This window comes from Salmo salar, chromosome ssa21 (genome assembly GCF_905237065.1).
Source record: "Salmo salar chromosome ssa21, Ssal_v3.1, whole genome shotgun sequence".
NCBI lineage: Eukaryota > Metazoa > Chordata > Actinopteri > Salmoniformes > Salmonidae > Salmo > Salmo salar.
Genome location: NC_059462.1, coordinates 12,125,416 through 12,148,522, shown reverse-complemented (window position 1 = coordinate 12,148,522; position 23,107 = coordinate 12,125,416). Strand labels below are relative to the sequence as shown.

General features: G+C 44.0%; 4 protein-coding genes across 4 annotated transcripts in view; 3 read left to right on the top strand and 1 right to left on the bottom strand.

The window, feature by feature from the left end:
• Positions 1-6,175, top strand: part of LOC106581843 (WD repeat-containing protein 75) — a 74,647-nt gene extending 68,472 nt beyond the window's left edge. The window contains exons 20-21 of the transcript XR_006761169.1: positions 3,552-3,682; positions 5,860-6,175. The gene's annotated coding sequence lies outside the window, so the exon portion shown is untranslated. The remainder of the gene's footprint in view (positions 1-3,551; positions 3,683-5,859) is intronic.
• Positions 6,176-12,654: 6,479 nt separating this feature from the next.
• Positions 12,655-17,454, top strand: asdurf (ASNSD1 upstream open reading frame). Its single transcript, XM_045704434.1, has 4 exons — positions 12,655-12,877; positions 16,846-16,899; positions 17,001-17,076; positions 17,164-17,454. The coding sequence occupies exons 1-4, from the start codon at positions 12,800-12,802 to the stop codon at positions 17,193-17,195; spliced, it is 240 nt and encodes a 79-aa protein (XP_045560390.1). The 5' UTR covers positions 12,655-12,799; the 3' UTR covers positions 17,196-17,454.
• asnsd1 (asparagine synthetase domain containing 1) lies at positions 17,223-20,749 on the top strand. Its single transcript, NM_001140544.1, is given in 3 exon segments — positions 17,223-18,663; positions 18,837-19,018; positions 20,279-20,749. Coding segments are annotated over 3 exon segments (1,845 nt in total). The 5' UTR covers positions 17,223-17,247; the 3' UTR covers positions 20,526-20,749.
• Positions 20,627-23,051, bottom strand: zgc:136439 (uncharacterized). The gene is made up of 9 exons (XM_014164258.2): positions 22,870-23,051; positions 22,487-22,776; positions 22,186-22,275; positions 21,997-22,076; positions 21,803-21,918; positions 21,449-21,546; positions 21,122-21,190; positions 20,987-21,045; positions 20,627-20,902 (listed from the first exon to the last, which is right to left on the bottom strand). The coding sequence occupies exons 2-9, from the start codon at positions 22,676-22,678 to the stop codon at positions 20,782-20,784; spliced, it is 825 nt and encodes a 274-aa protein (XP_014019733.1). The 5' UTR covers positions 22,679-22,776; positions 22,870-23,051; the 3' UTR covers positions 20,627-20,781.
• Positions 23,052-23,107: the final 56 nt, after the last annotated feature.

Here is a 23,107-nt window from a genome sequence, read left to right as displayed (position 1 = left end):
GCTTTTTTTGCGAAAGCGCTTGTTAAATCACCCGTTTGGCGAATTAGGCTGTGATTCAATGATAAATTAACAGGCACCGCATCGATTATATGCAACGCAGGACAAGCTAGATAAACTAGTAATATCATCAACCATGTGTAGTTAACTAGTGATTATATTAAGATTGATTGTTTTTTATAAGATACGTTTAATGCTACCTAGCACCTTACTTTGGCTCCTTGCTGCACTCGCATAACAGGTAGTCAGCCTGCCACGCAGTCTCCTCGTGGAGTGCAATGTAATCGGCCATGATCGGTGTCCAAAAATGCAGATTACCGATTGTTATGAAAACTTGAAATCGGCCCTAATTAATCGGCCATTCCGATCAATCGGTCGACCTCTACTCCATACCTCTGACAGAGGGCCTCCTACCACAGGTCGTCACAGTGAGCCAGTCCCCCAGCCTACCCAGCCGTCCACCCAGGCCCGACTGTCCCTTCCGGAGAAGTATAAAGGCACTCCATTGAAATGCTGTTGCTTCCTACTCCAGTGCTCCCTCTATTTCGCCTATCAGATGGGAGCCCCCACCACCGCGAGGTCCAAGGTTGCCACGGTCATTTCTCTGCTGACCGGACCAGTGTTGGAGTGGGCTCCGGCATCTGGGAGAGAGGAGAGGAGGAGCTGGGTTCCTATGAGAGGTTCATGGCTCCGTTCAGGCGGTCTTCAACCATCCTCCAGAGGGCAGAGAGGGAAGTGAGTGACTTTCCCAACTCCAGCAGGGTGCCCAGAACACTGCGGAGTACTGCCTCACCTTTTGGACTGTGGCAGCCTCCAGCTGATGGAAGGAGCTGGCGCTCTGTACGCTATTCTATAGTGGACTGCGCAAAGAGGTCCAGATGGAGTTGGCATGTCAGAAAGACAAAATATCCTTGGACGCTCTCATCGTGATGGCCATCCGTCTGGATAACCTTCTTCGGGAGTGCTGGTGTCCACCTCGCCACTCACCTCCCTCCTTTGGCTGTCCTGAGGCAGAGCCTGAAATCATGGAGGTAGGGGCCACACACTTCTACACGTCAAAGTGGTGTCGCCTTAGACAGCTGAGACTCTGTCACTATTGCGGCCAGGAGGTGTCCAGTGCATCCCAACCTGGGGTCCACGACTACCCCGTGACCTTCCGTCTCCCAGGGTAGGCGTGAATATTCTATTATCTGGTTCCCATTTCACTGGCTGGCTGTCCCTCAAGTGTTGTCTCTACAGCTCTAGCGGGGAACTTTAACAACCAGGCCCTTGCCTCCTCCCTGAACTTAACTTCATACCCGCTCCCCTCTCCTTTTCCTGTCCAAGCCCTGGATATGCAACCATTGGGATCCGGCACAATTATGCACGTCACAGCACCACTCACCCTCACCGTGTGACCCAAGAACCAGGAAAGTCTTCCCTTACTCAACATCACAGCACCCATACACAAAGTCATGCTCTGTCTCCCGTGGCTCTAACTTAATAACCCCACCATCTCCTGGTCAAAGGTGAGAATCACTGCCTGGGGACCAGGATGCCGGAGGACATTCTTTCCCGCACCCTGTGGTTCCACGTCGGTGGAGGGTCCTGTGAGTGTCCTCCAGCCCATCAATCGGTCCTCCCGTATCATTGTCCCCATGTTATGGGACGTAGATGTGGACATCCACCAGGCTCTGGAGAGGGAATCCGCTCCTTCTACCTGCCCTCCAGAGCGCAGCTACGTCCCCACGGGGGTGAGAGAACGGCTGTTGACCTGGGCACACACATCCTTTGCCGCTGGACACCCAGGTATCACCTGCACCATCCAATCTCTCTCCGATAAATACTGGTGGCCCACCTTGGCTTAGGACGTCGCCCACTATGTCAACTCATGTTCGGTATGTACTCAGTCCAAATCTCCCCTGCGCACTCCAGGAGGGAAGCTACTTCCCCTTCCTGTGCCTCAGCGGCCTTGGTCACATCTGTCCATAGACTTTGTAATGGATCTCCCCCTTTATGATGGTTTTAAAACTATTCTGGTTGTTGTTTACAGATTCTCTAAATACTGCCGTTTTATCCTTCTCTCTGGTCTATCCCTCTCTCTGGACTACTGATGTCATGGGGGTCAGCTCCAGTACCTGGTTGACTGGGAGGGGTACGGTCCTGAGGAGCACTCTTGGGTCCCGGTGGCGGACATCCTGGACCCAAACATCACCTGGGATTTCCTTGTCCGCCATCCGGACCGGACCGCTCCTCACCCTTGGGGCCGTCCTCCTGGCCGGCATCGTCCTTTGGCTGGAGCCGTGTGTCGCCGGTCTACTAACCACCGGTCCTGGCAACCCACTTTGCGCACACCTGCTCTCCATCGTTAAGCACACCTGGACTTCATCACCACCCTGATTACTCTCCTTTCATATAGCCCTCTGTAGCCTCAGTCATCGGGCAGTATTGGTTTTGGTTACGTTCAGTACGTTTTGTATTTTCTTCATGTTTATTATTATTAAATTCACCTTCTGCACCTGCATCCTGCTTATATATTACAGTGTAGTAAGTGTCCTATGCGCTTACTTTTCTTAAAGGCAGCCTATTACCATTATTTAATTCATGTTCACATTGTTGTAAAAACACTTAATTTACCTAGGTCACTTCCAAACACAGACAGTGCCTATAGATCACTAGGTCAGATCTTTCTTTGAAGTGTCAAGTGGAAGCATATCTAACCCTGTTACTCAAGGACACACAATTACATTTGGTTGTTTCAGGTCGTTGCTCTGAGTTAGTCTGAATGTTTGTAAGTGATCTGGGTAATGTATTGCAGCCCTTGCTGTATAAGCATATATCCTTCCCCCTTTTTTGAGTTTCTGAACTGAGGCTTACAGGTCCCCCCCCCCCCTTTTTTACAGAAGTTGCATTTTAACATTTTTACACCTACTCCACAATTTATTTTGTTTGAATGAGGATATCAGACAGCTCTTAAGAGTTAGAGACAAGGCATCATAACATCTAATACAGGACATCTTCCAGGAAATAGAGGGGTAAACATTTGACAGGTTTCTTTTTTTGTTGTATGATTATTCTTTTTTTTTAAAACAATAACAACCATACATATAGGGCTCCTTCTGTGCTGTATGCAGTGTGCACCATCCCATTTACACACAGACACCAAGACCCTCCCACTCACAACAAAAACCACCAAAGATAACTTTTTCCTCTCTGACAACCAGTTTAAACTCGCTATTTCCATTTGAGGTTTGGCCCAACAGAATCGGTCATATGGTCACCGAAACGCATAGAGACATTATTTTACTGTAGTAGACGAGAACTTAACCTTTCTAACGGTATCTTTTTTTATGTATCAACTCCCAAAATTTAGAACAGAGCAGACCCCTGGCAACTAAAAAAAAACATTTTGGGGGGGGGGGTTGATAACCTTGAGCTACAATATCTGGTGGTAACCCATGGACTTACAGGTTTGACGATGGCAAGTCTGTTTACTTAGCTATAGCTAGCTAGCTAACATTGGCTGGCTAATCTAAATTTCAATGATGCACCGGCTGTTTGTTCCACCTGCCCAGGTTTCTGGAAGGACTGTGGGGGGATGGACTGTGAGGGGATGGCAGAGGCTCGCCTTGTAGGAGACTGTTGCTGATTACTGCTGACGTGTGGTGGTCTCTAAGGCGCTTATAGCTGACGAAGCATCACCCAGGTGGGTGCTACACTTTTCAGTGGTGAATCTGTATCGACCGCGGGGAGGAGTCGCTGTGAACTTCAGAGACAAAGGTGCCTGATGAATAGCTCCGGGGCCTGCCTGTCTGAATAATCTTACTCCCTAGCTGGCCAATCGACACCAGCTTGACTAAAGCTTCTCCTGTACATAACTGCATCATCGTCCAGCTGTGGAAGACCATCTCCCCTGTATTGCCAGCTCCCTGACATCTTTTTTTTGTGTGTGACTGAGAATCTGTACGAAAAGTGCTATTATTATTATTAAGATCCTATTAAATTACTAGAGGCGCTATGTTATAAACCCTCAAAGTTCCAGAATGGTATGAAAATGGCAGCCATTGTGGTCAGGCAGAAATCCAAACCAGTCTTATTGGGATGAATGGCAGTAGAGGCATAGGTGATGCATTCCTTCTTTTACTGATGCAGGGAAATAAAAGTAAGGCATGTGCAGGGGTGTCATTTCAGCTAAACCTAGGGTATGGCAAAGTGCAGTGGGTGGGGTTTAATGAAATGAAATCTATGAAATGTATGCATTCACTACTGTAAGTCGCTCTGGATAAGAGCGTCTGCTAAATGACTAAAATGTAAATGTAAATGTAACTCATTCTCATTCTGAGAAATTAGCATCTTCTTATCCAGGTGGGCCACTGGATTTCAATATCTTAACAAAGTGAACAGGCTATGTTCAACAGATGGAGACCGACAGGAGGGTTTGTTCATAACAGTTCAACTGTTCTACATTTATTAGAAAGCAAATAGATCCAAGTTGGCTAGAATTTAAATATAAAGGTTAGCTGGCTACTCACTAGCACATGGGCTTGTGCTTGAGAGATTGTTCACGAGACCTGTGTTAATTTTCTATAATGCCTGCTACAAGAAGTTTGCCACTATTAGTGGATGTGCATGGTTCAGGTTACATTTGTCACAAAAATTGCATTTTCACAGACAGACTTGAAAGCCAGATCAGTGATCATTGCCCATAAGTTAAAAAAAAAGGTTGCAGTCTGATTTTTAGGCCATATCGCCCAGCCCTACATACATAAACAAAAGACAAACAGACACACAAATTTCAATAAACATCAATGACATCACACTTGCTCAGACCCACCTGTTCCCACCACAACCAGTCACACCGGCTTCTCGGGCATTATCACTTAACTATCTCATATGGCCTCAAATTGCACTGTTCTATTTTTCTCTGTAGCCCAGTTTTTCAATATTTAAGTGATAATGCCTGAGAAGCCGGTGTATATTGGCACGGGTGTCAATATATCCTCCAGACACCTGCTTGTAGGGATGATCACTTTTACACATGTTACCAACATATTCAAATAGTGATTTACATATTTTCATGAAAAGAATATTTGGCTGAATTTATTCATACTATTATTTAAATAAAACCTTTATGTAACTAGGGAAGTCAGTTAAGAACAAATTCTAATTTATAAGAATTGGGTCGCCCTATGGTATTTCATCCTTCCACAAGTCCGAACACAAATCTAGGGTTGCGACCCAAGCCGGCTGGTGGTTCGTTCTATCGGTTCAGTTGCCAGAAACGCAGCAGTCGTTAAGTCTTTTTGTTCTGTATTACATTTACATTTTAGTAATTTAGCAGACGCTCTTATCCAGAGCGACTTACAGTAGTGAATGCATACATTTCATTTCATACTGGCCCCCCGTGGGAATCGAACCCACAACCCTGGCGTTGCAAACACCATTCTGGCATTGCAAATACCATGATCTACCAACTGAGCCACAGGGAAGCTGTCGTTTGTTCTAAGTGTGCTATTGTGATACGGCTGGCAATGTTCTTATCCCTTGCTTGCTTGCTTGCTTGCTTGCTTGCTTGCTTGCCACCCAACTATGGCTAACTTACAGTCATGATAACCAGTGCAGCCAGAATAATAACAAAGTATCTGCATTTGAATTTGTTTAAGCTGTTTTCTAGTGAAATGTATTTGGATACATCCATAACAATGAGCTATTGATGCGCGACTTCACCTGGCATAGAAAATGTGCTCTCTCGACACTGTTGTTCAGAGGAGCTAGCCAACAACACAGCTAACACAATCACTTCAAACTCAAGCTGGAAAGACTGAAAACTAGCTGCACTTCGCTTCGTTTGACCTTTTTCTATTGATATTTCTTTGTATACAGTATATCCATAAAAATTACGCTGATTCGGGATTTCGACTTGCTGAGGAAAGATGCCTGCCTGTCTGTCTGTATCATTCCGACTCCCAACACGTTCATATCACATCTACTCCCACTCCGGCGCTCAACGTCACCGTTCTACTAACTACCGGTCCTGGCAACCCACATTGAGCACACCTCTTCCCCATCGTTAAGCACACCTGGACTTCATCACCACCCCTCAGTCTTCAGGCAGTATTGGTTTTGGCTACGTTCAGTAAGCTTCTCTTGTATTTGTATTATCGTCATGGTTATTATTAAACTCACCCTCTGCACCTGCTTCCTGACTCCCTGTGTATATGTTACAGTTCATTACAATGTGACAGCCAGAGATCGAATTTGTATATTGAAACAATGTTGCAAATGTCGGAGAGACAGCAAGGTTTATACAAATCTCCACTGTTGAAAACGAAATGTTAGTCTAAAAGAAATGTGAGAATGTCTAGATGCTTTTTATAGTGGAGATCAAGTTTATAAATTGCCTGGCTGGGCTGATGAGATAGTGAATTGCGCCTTCAGATGGAACAGAGTAAATAGGCATTTTAACGTCATAGATTTAACTTGTGGAATAGACACCCGCTGGAATATGGTTTTAACTAATCAGCATTCAGGATTAGACCCACCGTTGTCTTAGTGTTGACAGGTGTTTCTGATCGATAAAGAAAACTGTTCATCTGGCAGCAGACAAATGAAGCCAAAGTGTTTGTCACATTACTGCCAACTGAGAGCAGAGGTTGTGTGCTTGTCCTCTCATGCCATTGCATGTGGATCAAAATCAACATTTCTAGCAAGTAATGGCAGAGCAAACAGCCACAATCGTCAGCCATTTTTGAGTAAGCGGCACAGCAAATAGCGAATCACATATATGAAGGGGCTTTTTACACAAGTTGACTTTGAACTAAGTCATGGAATGATGAGATCACAATATATCTCCTCTTTTGCAAGCAGTGTAGTTGAAAGGGGAAGGTGAATTAGGGGTTAAATAAGCAGTTGGAGCTGTAGATATGGTTTCAAAGTCCTTGACTCAACAATCATGGCTGTGCATGCATCAATAATGAATGATTATAGCCAAGTGCACTTGTTGCTCTTTAGATGGACTTTTCATGTTTAAATTGATCAGTTACTGATTAATAACTCTGCATATCATAATAATAATTTGTAGAGGTAAGTTTATATCCCATTTATCTTAGTGCATGGAAGTAGATGGGCCATCCAAAGTTGTGTGTGAAACTTCCCTCAAGAGGTAGCCTAGTGGATTATAGGGGTAGATCTCCAACTTGGTACTATCTAAGGGCAGCAAATCATGTGCCATGACAGGATTAAAGGGATAGTTCACTTAAAATGAAAATATTACCAGATGTTTCCATACTTTATATTCAACAACTCATTCACCCACTTATGAAAGGACAACCTGTGCAGCTTTAAATCTGACACGTCCATTAACTCACAATCAATTTAATGCCAATGTAGTTGGTATACAAGTGACCATATGTTGGTTTTAAATCGGCACGATTTTGCCGGTATTTCCCAGGACTCTGGATAAATATGAATATTGATATTGAATATAATATTGAAATATTCCCGGTATTGAAACTTGGTAGATGTTAGAGAAAATATGAATCTTTAGTGTGGGCGGACTGGAGCTCCAACATCATTAAAATTACGTTTTTATCAAAAACTAAGTGTCCGCTCCACAGGCCACATACTGTATCTAGATAGGGATCAGTGAGTGGATAACTTTTTAATTTGGAACGCAATCCCTCTAATATTTTCATCACTACTTTATTAGCTAGGTAAATTAAATAAACATTCTTATTTCACTCAAGAATAGTGCTGCACTGGCCCTTTAAGGTCCCATGTGTGCAACGTCATCAGTTCTCCAGTGTCGATGAAATGGGGGAAAGGTTGGCGAAACGAGCTGTGTTGGAATGCGAACAATATGGGTGTCAGTTCTGATGATATGGAGCAGAAGGATTAGGGTCAAGGACCTGAATGGTCTGTAGTGGAAAGACAGGAAAAAGATACTGAAAGCAGTGGAGCGTCTAGTAAAGAAAGCATAAAGAGGGTCAAGGTACAAAGTAAGAGTAATAATGTGTCGGAGTGGAAAGTGGTGATGGTGTTTGATGAGACCACAGGGTCTCATTTATACCCTATCCAACTAACTAAGCCGTAGAGGAAGAGATAGGTGAAGTCAAACTAGCCCGGTTCATTGGAAATAGTAGATTATTAATACTTTGTGGTAGCCAGGCTCAGCAAGGGAAGATTCTGCAAATGGAAAAGCTTTTTTATTTTATTTATTTAACCTTTATTTAACTAGGCAAGCCAGTTAAGAACAAATTCGTATTTACAATTACTGCCAAACCCAGACAACGTTGGGCCAATTGTGCGCCGCCCTATGGGACTCCCAATCATGGCCAGTTGTGATACAGCCTGGACTCGAACCAGGGTCTGTAGTGACACCTCTAGCACTGAGATGCAGTGCCTTAGACCGCTGCGCCGCTCGGGAGCCCAAAATGGGAAGCTTAATGGGAAGAAGATTAAAAGCCATGTCCCTGATGCTAGGTTGAGGGGAGTCATCACTGGGGTTCCAATATCTCAAATCAAATCAAATTTTATTGGTCACATACACGTGATTAGCAGATGTTATTTAATTGTGTGTAGCGAAATGCCTGTGCTTCCAGCTCCGACAGTGCAGTAATATCTAACAAGTAATATCTGACAAATTACAGAACATATACCCAATACACACACATCTAAGTAGGAATGAATTAAGACTATATAAACTCAGCAAAAAAAGAAACATCCCTTTTTCAGGACCCTGTCTTTCAAAGATAATTAGTAAAAATCCAAATAGCTTCACAGATCTTCATTGTAATGGGTTTAAACACTGTTTCCCATGCCTGTTCAATGAACCATAAACAATTAATGATCATGCACCTGTGGAACGGTCTTTAAGACACAAACAGCTTACAGACGGTAGGCAATTAAGGTCACAGTTATGAAAACTTAGGACACTAAAGAGGCCTTTCTACTGACTCTGAAAAACACCAAATGAAAGATGCCCAGGACCCCTGCTCATCTGCGTGAATGTGCCTTAGGCATGCTGCAAGGAGGCATGAGGACTGCAGATGTGGCCAGGGCAATAAATTGCAATGTCCGTACTGTGAGACGCCTAAGACAGCGCTACAGGGAGACAGAACGGACAGCTGATCGTCCTCGCAGTGGCAGAGCACATGTAACGTTTGCTGAAAATAGACGCAGTTGACAGTGAGAGGACGTTTATTTTTTGCTGAGTTTACATATGGACGAGCAATGTCAGAACGGAACGGACTAAGATACAGTAGAATAGTATAGAATACAGTATATACATATGAGATGAGTAATGCCAGATATGTAAACATTAAGTGACTAAGATACCGTAGAATAGTATAGAATAGAGTATATACATATGAGATGAGTAATGTTTTGGAGGTCAGGTAGCTTGCCCCCGGTAATGCGTTGGGCAGACCGTACCACCCTCTGGAGAGCCTACTGCATAAAAAAACGAAATACTGCAAAGTTTCCTAAGAGCTAGTCGCGATGTTGCCATCTCCGTTGGTGCCATATGTCCATAGATGATATTAAAGAAAATGTGAAGGGAGGCAGAGTGATTGTGAAAGAGAGCGACCTGGCTCTACGTATTTTACTGGTTTGTGACTTACTGACACCGCCCCAGGTCTTAGAGGAATACAGCAGCCCAAGTGTTAACACACAAAGGAACTTTAATCACACAAAGGAGAAGATGAACACGGGTATATACAGTGCATTCGGAAAGTATTCAGGCCCCTTGACTTTTTCCACATTTTGTTACGTTACAGCCTTATTCTAAAATGGATTAAGTTGTCTTTTTCCCTCATCAATCTGCACACAATACACCATAATGACAAAAAACATTATTTTAGACATTTTTGCAAATGTATTAAAAAGAAAAACTGAAATATCACATTTACAGAAGTATTCAGACCCTTTACTCAGAACTTTGTTGAAGCACCTTTGGCAGCGATTACAGCCTAAATTATTCCTGGGTATGACGCTACAAGCTTGGAACAACCGTATTTGGGGAGTTTCTCCCTTTCTTCTCTGGAGATCCTCAAGCTCTGTCAGGTTGAATGAGCAGTGTCGCTGCGCAGCTATTTTCAGGTCACTCCAGAGATGTTTGATTGGGTTCAAGTCCAGGCTCTGGCTGGGCCACTCAAGGACATTCAGAGACTTGTCCCAAAGCCACTCCTGCATTGACTTGGCTGTTGCTTAGGATTGTTGTCCTGTTGGAAGGTGAACCTTCGCCCCAGTCTGAGGTCCTGAGCGCTCTGGAGCAAGTTTCCATCAAGGATCTCTCTGTACTTTGCTCCGTTCATTTTTGCCTCGATCCTGACTAGACTCCTTGTCCCTGCCGCTGAAAAACATCCTCACAACATGATGCTGCCACCACCATTCATCATCATAGGGATAGTGCCAGGTTTCCTCCAGACATGACGCTTGGCATTCAGGCCAAACGGTTCAATCTTGGGTTCATCGGACCAGAGAATCTTGTTTCTCATGGTCTAAGAGTCCTTTAGGTGCCTTTTGGCAAACTCCAAGTGGGCTCCAACTCTGCCATAAAGGCCTGATTGGTGGAGTGCTGCAGAGATGGTTGTCCTTCTGGAAGGTTATCCCATCTCCACTGAGGAACTCTGGAGCTCTGTCAGTGACCATCGGGTTCCTGGTCACCTCCCTGACCAAGGCCCTTCTCCTCCGACAGTTTGGCCGGGCGGCCAGCTCTAGGAATAGTCTTGGTGGTTCCAAACTTCTTCCATTTAAGAATGATGGAGGCCACTGTGTTCTTGGGGAACAGGCCCCCATTAACATCGATGGGGCTGAAGTGGAGCGGGTCGATGTCAGGAAGCTTGGCCCCAGTGATGTACTGGGCTGTACGCACTACCTTCTGTAGCGCCTTACGGTCAGATGCCGAGCAGTTGCCATACCAGGTGGTGATGCAACCGGTCAGGATGCTCTCGATGGTGCAGCTGTAGAACTTTTTGAGGATCTGGGGATCCATGCCAATTCTTATCAGTCTCCTGAGTGGGAAAAGGTGTTGTCGTGCCCTCTTCACAACAGTCTTGGTGTGTTTGGACCATAATAGTTTTTGTTGGTGATGTGGACACCAAGGAACTTATCTCTCAACCTGCTCCACTTTAGCCCCATCGATGTTAATGTTCGGCCCTCATTTTCCTATAGTCCACGATCAGCTCCTTTGTCTTGCTCACACTGAGGGAGAGGTTGTTGTCCTGGCACCACACTGCCAGGTCTCTGACCTCCTCCCTATAGGCTGTCTCATTATTGTCGGTGATCAGGCCTACCTCTGGCCGGCTTACTTTATAGTCACACATTCCATGCACATATGTCTACTCAAAGACTGGAATAATACCGTTCATGTACGGGCAATATTTACTTCCTTTGAGAGCATGGGTCAGGGTGTCTGGCCAATCAGGGCGTGCACAGGGGTGAGACACATGGCTTGTCCGATTGGATGAAGCCATGAGCTGGAGGAGATATCGATCTCTATAGTGAGTGGGAGAAAGGGTGAGGACGGGTGAGAGTCAGACACTGCAGCTCTAGCCAGACATAAACAACAACATGCGCTGGAAATTAGTCCCACAGCACCCTCGGCAGGGGGATTCTGTAAGTTTGAGGCCAAAAGGTTGATCAGTAGGAAAGAGTGTCAAAGAAGTGAAAGTTTATCCTGGAAAAGTACAGATAGGATTCTTTAGTTTCATTGTCAGAGAATTTCTCCCATTCCCAGTGTGGTGTTTCAAATGCCAAAGAATGGGACATGTTCAGTGTAAAGGAAAGTAAATATGTGCCAAGTGTGGAGGGCAACATGATTATGGTGAATGTGGGAGCAATGTGAAGGTTAAGTGTTGTAATGGGGGGGGAATAGTGCAGCATTTGGTGGATGTCAGGTTCAGAGAGAGGCTAGAGAGGCTCAGAGATATAGAATCAGTCATGACGTATCATATGCACAGGCTGTAAGACACATTGGTGGAACTACAGTGCGGACTGATGGCGCTTCCATGGCTGCTCCTGTACTAAGTGGACCTACTGTTGGGGCTGGTGCTTCTGCTGGTCCTGACATGTTTTCGAGACCTGTTCAGAAATCTTGAGATCATGAATGTGCTGTGTCAGAGGACACTTTGATAGTGAATAAAGTTAACTTCATAGCTTTCATTGGTCAGGTTATCAACATGTGGAAAGCAGAAATGTGGAAAGCAGAAATGAAGGTCATAGTGGATATGGCAAAATAATTAGTAATTAACATATGTTAATGTCGAAATGGTTATTGACATGCTGAATAATTCAAAGGGAGGAGCTATAGGAGGACGGGCTCATTGTAATGGCTGGAATGGAGCCAACGGAACGGAGTCAAACTTGGTTTCCATATGTTTGATACCATTCCATTCATGGCAGCCTCAGGAGGCTGAAGAAATTTGGCTCGGCCCCTAAGATCCTCAAAAACTTTTACAGATGCACAATTGAGAGCATCCTGTCAGGGGCACACTGCCTGCCTTCCAGGACACCTACCGCAACTGATATCACAGAGTGGAAAAACAGATAATCGAAGACATCAACCGCCCGGGTGGGTAGAAGTTTTATTTGTTTTTTAAATTTTATTTTCGTAGTAGTGCAGAATTAGGCAGAACATGATTGATCGCACACTCCAACACAGTAGGTGGCGGCATGCACCTTAAACGGTTGTTTGCGGATCGCCATGATATATAAAAGTACTCAGTCCTCGTTGACGTCTCTTGCTTGTACAATGCTTTTCGTCTGCTAGTGCCAGCTAGGTAATAAATAAGATATTATCTTCGCTGTGTGTTACCTTATCAAAATGTCCGCTAAGAACCAGCGAGAGAACGAAAACATTGCTGAGGGAGAGTCTACGCTGAAGGAGGAATTAAACAAAAAGGTAACGTTAGATAATGCCAGATTGTTGGTGTGAGAAATGAGAAGATAGCCAGCTAAATTAGTCAGAATCGGACTTTCTGGCAGCCAAATACTCCATCTAAACTTTGAATTGCCTCAATACACGTTACACGCTCGAACTTTCCAAGCCCTCTTACTGGGGGAGCCGTTTCCGGTGCGCAAGGCATTAACCAACAGGGAGGATATCTCGTTAAATATGGTTTAAATTCGTTAGAATTACTAAATTATATTCACATAATTTAAAAGGACATTTTAAAACGAGTGTTTCAACATAGTAGTAGTTATAACCACTGCAAACCTGATGCTAGCTAGCTAACTAGCCTCTTCCATAGACCTGACTGGTTGCTAGCATCAGAGCCTTCTGGCTAATGTCATAGACTGGATCTAACGTTGTTTTACAGAGAAATCGGTCGAAGTACTTATGTTGTTAAATTATTGTTAAGGTGGATTTGGTTGGATTTGCTATCTAGTAAACTGAGATTTCAGTGCTCAAGTTGGTCAAATGTTTAAAAAACTACTTGCTAGCCCCGTCCTGGTAACAAATGTAATGTTATTTCTCTGCACCGTTTATTTTGTCATTGACACGCTCTACATTTACCAGTTTATTCCCTGCCGTTGTCCATGTCATTTACGGATGCGCTCCATTTATACATCCATGAAGTGATTAATCACTAATTCTCCCTTCCGCTATATATTCTATATTGCCCACTTCACTTCCTCAAAAGACAGCAAAACAAATATTAGAAAGTGTTAATTTCGTTTAGAGATAATAATCTAGCTCGAAATTAATAAGGCTGTTTCAGCATCTACAAAGTAGATTTAAAAAATTTTTTTTAGCAAACATTTAAAAAGGCAACAAAATAATCCAAGTGGCTCATGACTGCACAGAAACGTTCTCTCACTGTCAACTGCTTCTATTTTCAGCAAACTTAACATGTGTAAGTATTTGTATAAACATAAGATTCCACAACTGAGACATAAACTGAACAAGTTCCACAGACATGTGACTAACAGAAATTGAATGTGTCTGTGAACAAAAGGGGAGGGGGGGGGGTCAAAAGTAAGTCAGTATCTGGTGTGGCCACCAGCTGCATTAAGTACTACAGTCCTCCTCATGAACTGCACCAGATTTGCTAGTTCTTGCTGTGAGACGTTACCCCACTCTTCCACCAAGGCACCTGCAAGTTCCCGGACATTTCTGGGGGGAATGGCCCTAGCCCTCACCCTCCGATCCAACAGGTCCCAGGTGTGCTCAATGGGATTGAGATCTGGGCTCTTCACTGCCCATGGCAGAACACTGACATACCTGTCTTGCAGGAAATCACGTACAGAACGAGCAGTATGGCTGGTGGCATGGTCATGTCAGGAAGGGTACCACATGAAAGGAGGAGGATGTCTTCCCTGTAACGTACAGCGTTGAAATTGCCTGCAATGACAACAAGCTCAGTACGATGATGCTGTGACACACAGCCCCAGACCATGACGGACCCTCCACCTCCAAATCAATCCCGCTCCACACTACAGGCCTCGGTGTAACGCTCATTCCTTCGACGACAAATGCGAATCTGACCATCACCCCTGGTGAGACAACACCGCGACTCGTCAGTGAAGATCACATAGGCGACGTTGTTGATGGTGATGTCTGGTGAGGACCTGCCTTACAACAGGCCTACAAGCCCTCAGTCCAGCCTCTCTCAGCCTATTGCGGACAGTCTTAGCACTGATGGAGGGATTGTGTGTCCCTGTTGTAACTCGGGCAGTTGTTGTTGCCATCCTGTACCTGTCCCGCCCCGCAGGTGTGATGTTCGGATGTACCGATCAGCTGTCTGTTCTGTCTCCCTGTAGCGCTGTCTTAGGTGTCTCACAGTACGGACATTGCAATTTATTGCCCTGGCCACATCTGCAGTCCTCATGCCTCCTTGCAGCATGCCTAAGGCACGTTCACGCAGATGAGCATGGACCCTGGGCATCTTTCATTTGGTGTTTTTCAGAGTCAGTAGAAAGACCTCTTTAGTGTCCTAAGTTTTCATAACCGTGACCTTAATTGCCTACCGTCTGTAAGCTGTTAGTGTCTTAACTACCGTTCCACAGGTGCATGTTCATTAATTGTTTATGGTTCATTGAACAAGCATGGGAAACAGTGTTTAAACCCTTTACAATGAAGATCATGACAGAAGTAATTTTTCCAACAATTGTTTACAAGCAGATTATTTCACTTATAATTCACTGAATCACAATTCCAGTGGGTCAGAAGTTTACATACACTAAATTGATTGTGCCTTTAAACAGCTTGGAAAATTCCAGAAAATGTCAAGGCTTTAGAAGCTTCTGATAGGCTAATTGACATCATTTTAGTCAATTGGAGGTGTACCTGTGAATATATTTCAAGGCCTACCTTCAAACTCAGTGCCTCTTTGCTTGACATCATGAGAAAATCAAAAGAAATCAGCCAAAATAATGTAGACCTCCAAGTCTGGTTCATCCTTGGGAGCAAGTTCCAAACGCCTGAAGGTACCACGTTCATCTGTACAAACAATAGTACGCAAGTATAAACACCATGGAACCACACAGCCGTCATACCGCTCAGGAAGGAGACGTGTTCTGTCTCCTAGAGATGAACGTACTTTGGTGCGAAAAGTGCAAATCAATCCCAGAACAACAGCAAAGGACCTTGTGAAGATATTGGAGGAAACCGGTACAAAAGTATCTATATCCACAGTAAAACGAGTCCTATATTGACATAACCCGAAAGGCCGCTGAGCAAGGAAGAAGCCACTGCTCCAAAACCGCCATTAAAAAAGCCAGACTACAGTTTGCAACTGCACATGGGGACAAAGATCGTGCTTTTTGGAGAAATGTCCTCTGGTCTGATGAAACAAAAATAGAACTGTTAGGCCATAATGACCATCGTTATGTTTGGAGGAAAAAGGGGGATGCTTGCAAGCCGAAGAACACCATCCCGACCATGAAGCACGGGGGTGGCAGCATCATGTTGTGGGGGTGCTTTGCTGCAGGAGGGACTGGTGCACTTCACAAAATAGATGGCATCATGAGAAGGACAATTTGGTGGATATATTGAAGCTACATCTCAAGACATCAGTCAGGAAGTTAAAGCTTGGTCGCAAATGGGTCTTCCAAATAGACAATGACCCCAAGCATACTTCTAAAGTTGAGGCAAAATGGCTTAAGGACAACAAAGTCAAGGTATTGGAGTGGCCATCACAAAGCCCTGACCTCAATCCCATAGAAAATTTGTGGGCAGAACTGAAAAAGCGTGTGCGTGCAAGGCCTACAAATCTGACTCAGTTACACCAGCTCTGTCAGGAGGAATGAGCCAAAATTCAGCCAACTTATTGTGGAAGGCTACCCAAAACGTTTGACCCAAGTTAAGCAATTTTAAAGCCAATGCTACCAATGGCAATGCTACCATTTTAAAGGCAATGCTACTTCGCGATTGTGTAGGCTACGTTGTGCATGATTTCTCTATTGTACTACATAATTGATATGTCATTTTCCTCCACTACACTACTTTGATACGCATCAGTAGGGATTAAGCAGTGAGCATATGCAATGCCCACTGAAAACATGAGTGCGCTGGTATTATGGTTTCTGTCCTTTCAGAATCAAAAACCTGCCACACACTGAAGCCCTATAGGTTCGCCACTGCGCAAATATGTCTATAATAGATATAAAGGCTGTAAAGATATTGTTTCAAGAAAGTAGTGTGTATATTTGGCCTGCCGACGCGGTTTTATGCTCTGACTGAATAGAAGCTAATTCTGAGTTGTTCTTTTTTACCCGCTTGTCTTACAGGGAAATTACAACAGTAAAGTCAATATTTAGGCTAATAGCCGTCTCTGTTTGGTTGTGACATCTTTTCATGAAAGTTCTCTGAACTGAACTCGTGTCTATATTATCTGTTTTTTTTCACTGAAAGTCATGTTTCTGCAGATCAAGGAACAGAAAATTGTGTTTGATGAGCTCTCCAATCTGAAGAAAAACAGGGTAAGAAGTGGTTAATAAAATGTAAAACCTAGCTGTTTAATTTCTTTAAGATGTGATGTTCCTGTGAAGGTAATGCTGATCTTGATGCATATTCCTTTCAGAGGGTCTATGTTCAACAGCCCAACAGTAACATATTCTTCTTGGCAGACAGAGGGCAGACTCTTGCTTCATGCAAAAGTAAGAATACCATTTTTTGTGTACAAGTTTTGTTTTCTCTTAACCATTTTTTTGAGATACACTACATGTGAACTTCTCTTCCCTCAGAGGAACTCGACAACATGAAGAAGAATATGTAGAATCTACTCAATCTGGGATGGAACTACAAATAAGACCTTACTAGCTATAAATATGTGTGGTATTTGCTGTGTACTGAGCTTGTCCCCCTCCCAGCTTGTGCTGGAGAAGAGTGTGCATGAAAACCTAAGGAAAAGAGGGCCTAACTCCAGTTGCAACATCACCAAAACAGCTTCAAATCCCCACTACCAGTGTCTGTTCTCTGCTCACGTACTTCACATGAGAGGTTGCCTTGCCCCTCAGCCAGCACAAGACCGTAACAGCAATGTATTGATGTGGAATGGAGAGGTTTTTGGAGGACTGTTATTGAGACCAGAAGAGAATGACACTGACGTTCTTTCCCACCACCTCGCAGCCTGCCATAGCCCTACAGAGATCCTGTCTGTCCTGGCCAATGTCCGAGGACCCTGGGCTTTCACTTATTACCAACAGGCTGGTCACTATCTTTGGTTTGGGAGAGACTTCTTTGGCCGGCGAAGCCTGCTTTGGCAATATGATGCTGAGGAGAAGTCTTTGACTCTGACGTCTGTGGCTGCCTGTCTCCCTGGCTCTGACCGACCTCCACAGTGGCAAGAGGTTCCAGCAGTTGGTGTTTACAGGATTGATCTGAGGGCGTTTGCAGAGTCTGGCTGTTTGACCTTTGAGGTTTATCCATGGGTTCACGCAGGCGAGAATCTATCGTCTGTTAGTCATGAATCTAAGTGGGAGGGTATACCAAGTTGCACCTCAGCAATGATGAACAATTCAGGTCTCTCCCTTACCTCTCCAGTTTGCCCACTGAACATGTCAATCCCTCAGTTGTTGGAGATGGAACATGATCCAAGCTCACAGTCCTCAGTTGAAGACCTGGAGGTGTTGCTAAAGTCTTGTGTGAGAGAGCCTGTGGTAAATCGTCTCATTGATGTTCTCAGTGAGGCAGTACGGAGGCGTGTGCAATGTCTTCCCTTTGATACACAGGTGACATCACCACTGACCAATGACAAGGCAGCAATTGCAATCCTTTTCTCAGGAGGGATTGATTCCATGGTTCTGGCTGCCCTGGCCGACCGCCACATCCCAACCCACCAACCAATCGACCTTCTGAATGTGGCATTCAAACTGCCGGAACCAAAAATTGTGAAGGAGTCTACCAAAAAAAGCAAAAAGCACAAAACAAAGCCAATGGATTCTAAAACTGACATTCCCGATTCCAATGTGTATAACCCCTTCGGCGTTCCAGACAGGATCACTGGTAGAGCAGGTCTGCAAGAGCTTCAAGACTTGAACCCAGAGAGAAGATGGAATTTTGTTGAAATCAACATTTCTCGGGAAGAGCTGCAGAAAATGCGCCAGGAGCACATCTGTCACCTGGTGCACCCATTGGATACCGTGCTGGATGACAGCATTGGATGTGCTGTGTGGTTTGCGGCGAGAGGAACCGGCTTCCTCACAGAAGGCAACGAAGAGAGGGGGTTCACATCATCTGCCAAGGTAGAGTATCAAATGGGTAAAATAATAAGGAACATGCCATTTACAAGTTGTGAATAAAGTCTGTTTCAATTTCTAACTTTTTTTTTTTTTTTTTTTAGCTTTGCAGTGGTATAAATCAGACCCATTTAACAACCTTTCAAGTAATTGTCTGTTCCACTGCTCTGTGACGGCAGGTGATTTTGACCGGTATTGGAGCGGATGAGCAGCTGGCAGGGTACTCCAGACACCGAGTCCGCTTCAAGACCTCTGGGCAAGAGGGTCTGGTCCAAGAGCTGGCCATGGAGCTGAGCAGAATCTCCACAAGGAATCTGGGTCGAGATGACAGAATCATAGGGGACCACGGGAAGGAGGCTAGGCAAGTCTCGGACATTAAAAGAAAGCAGATTTTCCAGTACCAAAAATACACTACATGACAAAGTATGTGGACACCTGCTCGTCAAACATCTCATTCCAAAATCATGGGCATTAATATGGAGTTGGTCCCCCCCCTTTGCTGCTATAACAGCCTCCACTCTTCTGGGAAGGCTTTCCACTAGATGTTGGAACATTGCTATGGGGTCTTGCTTCCATTCAGCCACAAGCATTAGTGAGGTTGGCACTGATGTTGGGCGATTAGGCCTGGCTCGCAGTCGGCATTCCAATTCATCCCAAAGGGGTTCGCTGGGGTTGAGGTCAGGGCTCTGTGCAGGCCAGTCAAGTTCTTCCACACGATCTCAACATACCATTTCTGTATGGATCTCGCTTTGTGCATGTTGAAACAGCAAAGGGCCTTCCCCAAACTGTTTCCACAAAGTTGGAAGCATAGAATCGTCTAGAATGCAATTGTATGCTGTAGCGTTAAGATTTCCCTTCACTGGAACTAATGGGCCTAGCCTGAACCATGAAAAACAGCCCCAGACCATTTTTCATCCTTCAACAAACTTTACAGTTGGCACTATGCTTTCGGAAGGTAGCAGTCTCCTGGCATCCGCCAAACCCAGATTTGTCTGTTGGACTGCCAGATGAAGCGTGATTCATCACTCCAGATAACACGTTTCCACTGCTCCAGATTCCAATGGCGACGAGCTTTACACCACTCCAGCTGACGCTTGACATTGCACATGATCTTAGGCTTGTGTGTGGCTGCTTGCCCATGGAAACCCATTTCATGAAGCTCCAGGCGAACAGTTCTTGTGCTGAAGGTGCTATCAGAGGCAGCTTGGAACTCAGTAGTGAGTGTTGCAACAGAGGATTTTTATGCTCTAAAGCATACGCCGGTCCCGTTCTGTGAGCTTGTGTGGCCTACCACTTTGCGGTTGAGCCATTGTTGCTCCTAGACGTCTCCACTTCACAATAACAGCACTTAGTTGAATGGGGCAGGACAGAAATTTGACCAACTGATTTGTTGGAAAGGTGGCATCTTATGATGGTGCCACATTGAAAGTCACCGAGCTCTTCAGTAAGGCCATTCTACTGCCAATATTTGTCTTTGGAGATTGCATGGCCACGTGCTCGATTTCATGCAACGGGTGTGGCTGAAATAGCAGAATCCACTCATTTGAAAGGGGTGTCCACATACTTTTCTGTATTTGAATTAATGGTGATATGCTGGATGTTTTTTGTTGGCCTTGTATAGGTTTCCCTATTTGGACGAGGATGTGGTGTGTTTCCTGAATGCCCTGCCAGTGTCTGATAAGGCAGATCTGTCCCTGCCTCGAGGTGTAGGGGAGAAACTGCTGCTGAGGCTGGCTGCCAAGAAACTGGGTCTGGGGGCCTCTGCTCTACTGCCTAAGAGAGCCATGCAGTTTGGTTCCCGCATTGCAAAGATGGAAAACAGCCACGAGAAGGCCTCAGACAAGTGCAAGAGACTCCTCACACCTTAGATCTGCATAACATTTAATCAGGAATGTTTTTTTTTTTTTTACACTGTATTGACATAAAGCAACTAAGTCATCTTCTTAATTAGGGTCACAGTGAGCCACAATATGAACAGACATGTTTTAATATCCGATAAATATACAAATACACATTTTGATTGTAATATAATTTGAATCTTTTCAAAATATGTTTAATATTCAAGGCACAAATAAAGTTACAATTTTCTTCACATTGCCAATCTCAAACATGGCTCTGTTCACGCTACATCATGTAAGACTTCACATCTTGAAGATTTTCTCTGAAGTACCGGTCACATTCAACATAGGAGGGCAGGTTTCCCACATCAAAACGGGCAGAAATCTGATGAATATACACAGGCTTTCTGTGGTGGGAAAAGGAAAAGTGTACTGAGAGAAAGCATTGTTTTTGCAGCCATCAATGTTGATCATCAATTTTGAAATAGTACCTTGAAATGAGCCATGACAAAAAGTTTCCAGGTGCATCCTTTTCTTCGATTGGTGCTTCCTTTGAAAAAAGAGCTGCTTTAGTTTAGATTAATATCAAGTGATGACCAGCAGAAATTAAGGAAATTACTGTTTACCTTATTTTCATCAAGAAAGGCATCCAATAGATGAAGGATTTTCTTAGAAAACAAGTAGAAACATGGACACTGCAAAAAAAAGGCAGACACTATCAATAGGTGAATATGTAGACACGGTGGGAAACTGGGGAGTTTAGTTGCAAGTCGAATGCTTCTTGCGCTTATCAGCAAAAAGATTACTTGCTCCTAGTTTGATCCCTTAACATAAACCAAAGGTTTATCTGCTGTGTTTAATGTTGCAATTATAAACATTCCAAAGCAAGAAAAGTCTTAAGAGTTTGGGTATATATTGTAGGAAGGGACAGAAAAGTGTTAGTCTGCACATACTGCTCTCCTTGATTTTGTCTCGGAGGGAAGAGGTTTCTCCTTCATACAGAGCACCTGAAGATCTTCATTGACTTCCAAAATACCATACTTCTGTGTCTCTGTGGGAGCAAATACAGAAATACAACTCATTAGGAAGGTGTTAGGTATACTCAGTATGTATGTAATGTTAATTGCTCACAAATGTTATCCAGCTGGATGTGCTTCAAACAACTCGTGTGATTAGTGCAGCATTTGAAAGGTTTTAGTGTAATAAAAAAAAAACAGGATAGAGATACAAAATAGATTTTCTTGAGTTCTTTGGGGCTACAGCTAACATGACGACTTCAAAAGCACACAATCTGACATTTCACTCACCCTCATCTTTACATTGGTAGGAAAGAACCAGACTGCTGTCTTCACACATTGCTTGCAGGTCAGAAAACTTCTCTTTAACTTTAATGAGACTGAAGTCTTCCTTGAACAAAGTGTCTCTGTGTGGAGAAGAGCCTGTCAGCATGAGTCAGTAAATGTTTTCTACATTGAGTCAGTGAAGGCTTTTTCAAACATACCCTCCGATAACTATTACATGGTCTTCGATCTTGAAGTGCTTGACTGTTAGCTGAAGACAGGCGACAGCACCGAGACGGTCCTTGTGGAATAAAAATGGTCAAATGTATAATTCATATTTGACCTGGACAATGCACATGGATCAACATGAGACAACACTATCCCAGGGGAAATCATGCAAGCTGACGGACCTCATTGCTCTTTGTTCCATCACTTAGGACTTTGACATTAGGGAAGTCCAGGGCCCACTCCTCAAATGCTTTGTGGTGAAGGGCATTGGTCTGATAAGGTAAAAAGATAATGTCAACGATGACTATCACCACACATCATAATCTCAGTCCTTTGAATTTAGGTATTTCGAAATTCTTCAAATATTTATTGGGTTTTACTTTCCAATGAACTGATGAATGTTCAAAATGTTGGCCAGGTACAAGTTACATGTGGAGTAAAAATTATTCACATAAAATACTCTTAATGTACTTTGATACTTACAATGACAAAGACTGTGTCCACGCATCCAGTGGTATTCAAAGCTTGGACCCAGTGAGATATCAAGGCACAGTGCCCCACAGGAAGCAGTGGCTTGGCAATGCCAGCCAGATGTTTGAATCTTCCGCTCGTGTCGTTATCGACATCTCTCTGCAACCTTGTTCCATATCCCGCAGCGAGAATAACCGCTTTCATTTAAACAACCGTGCCAGAGTAGGCTACTTAGCGTCAGTCACTTATTTAGCTAGGTGGCTAAATAAGACGCTAGTTCAAATGTTGCTGTAAACAGTTACCTAAAAGCAGTGAGTTATAGGTCAAGTAAACGTATCAAAGCAGCAATTATAACATACGACTTCACATCTGTGTGCAATAGTGAATACACGAACCTGTATCAATCAGAATCTCATTCTTCCACGACGTAAAATATTTTTTTGGGGGGGTAAAGGTTACAGTACAAAGTCTCAACACAGCAACGTATTCAAAAGTAATTGAACAGCGCCCCCATATGTCATAAATTGGAAAACATTATGAGGCGATCAGGGGTGCGTTCGTAAACTCACTCTGGCTATCTATTACGATTTCAGAGCACTCTCTTTGAGTATGCCAGAGAGCAGAATAACTGAC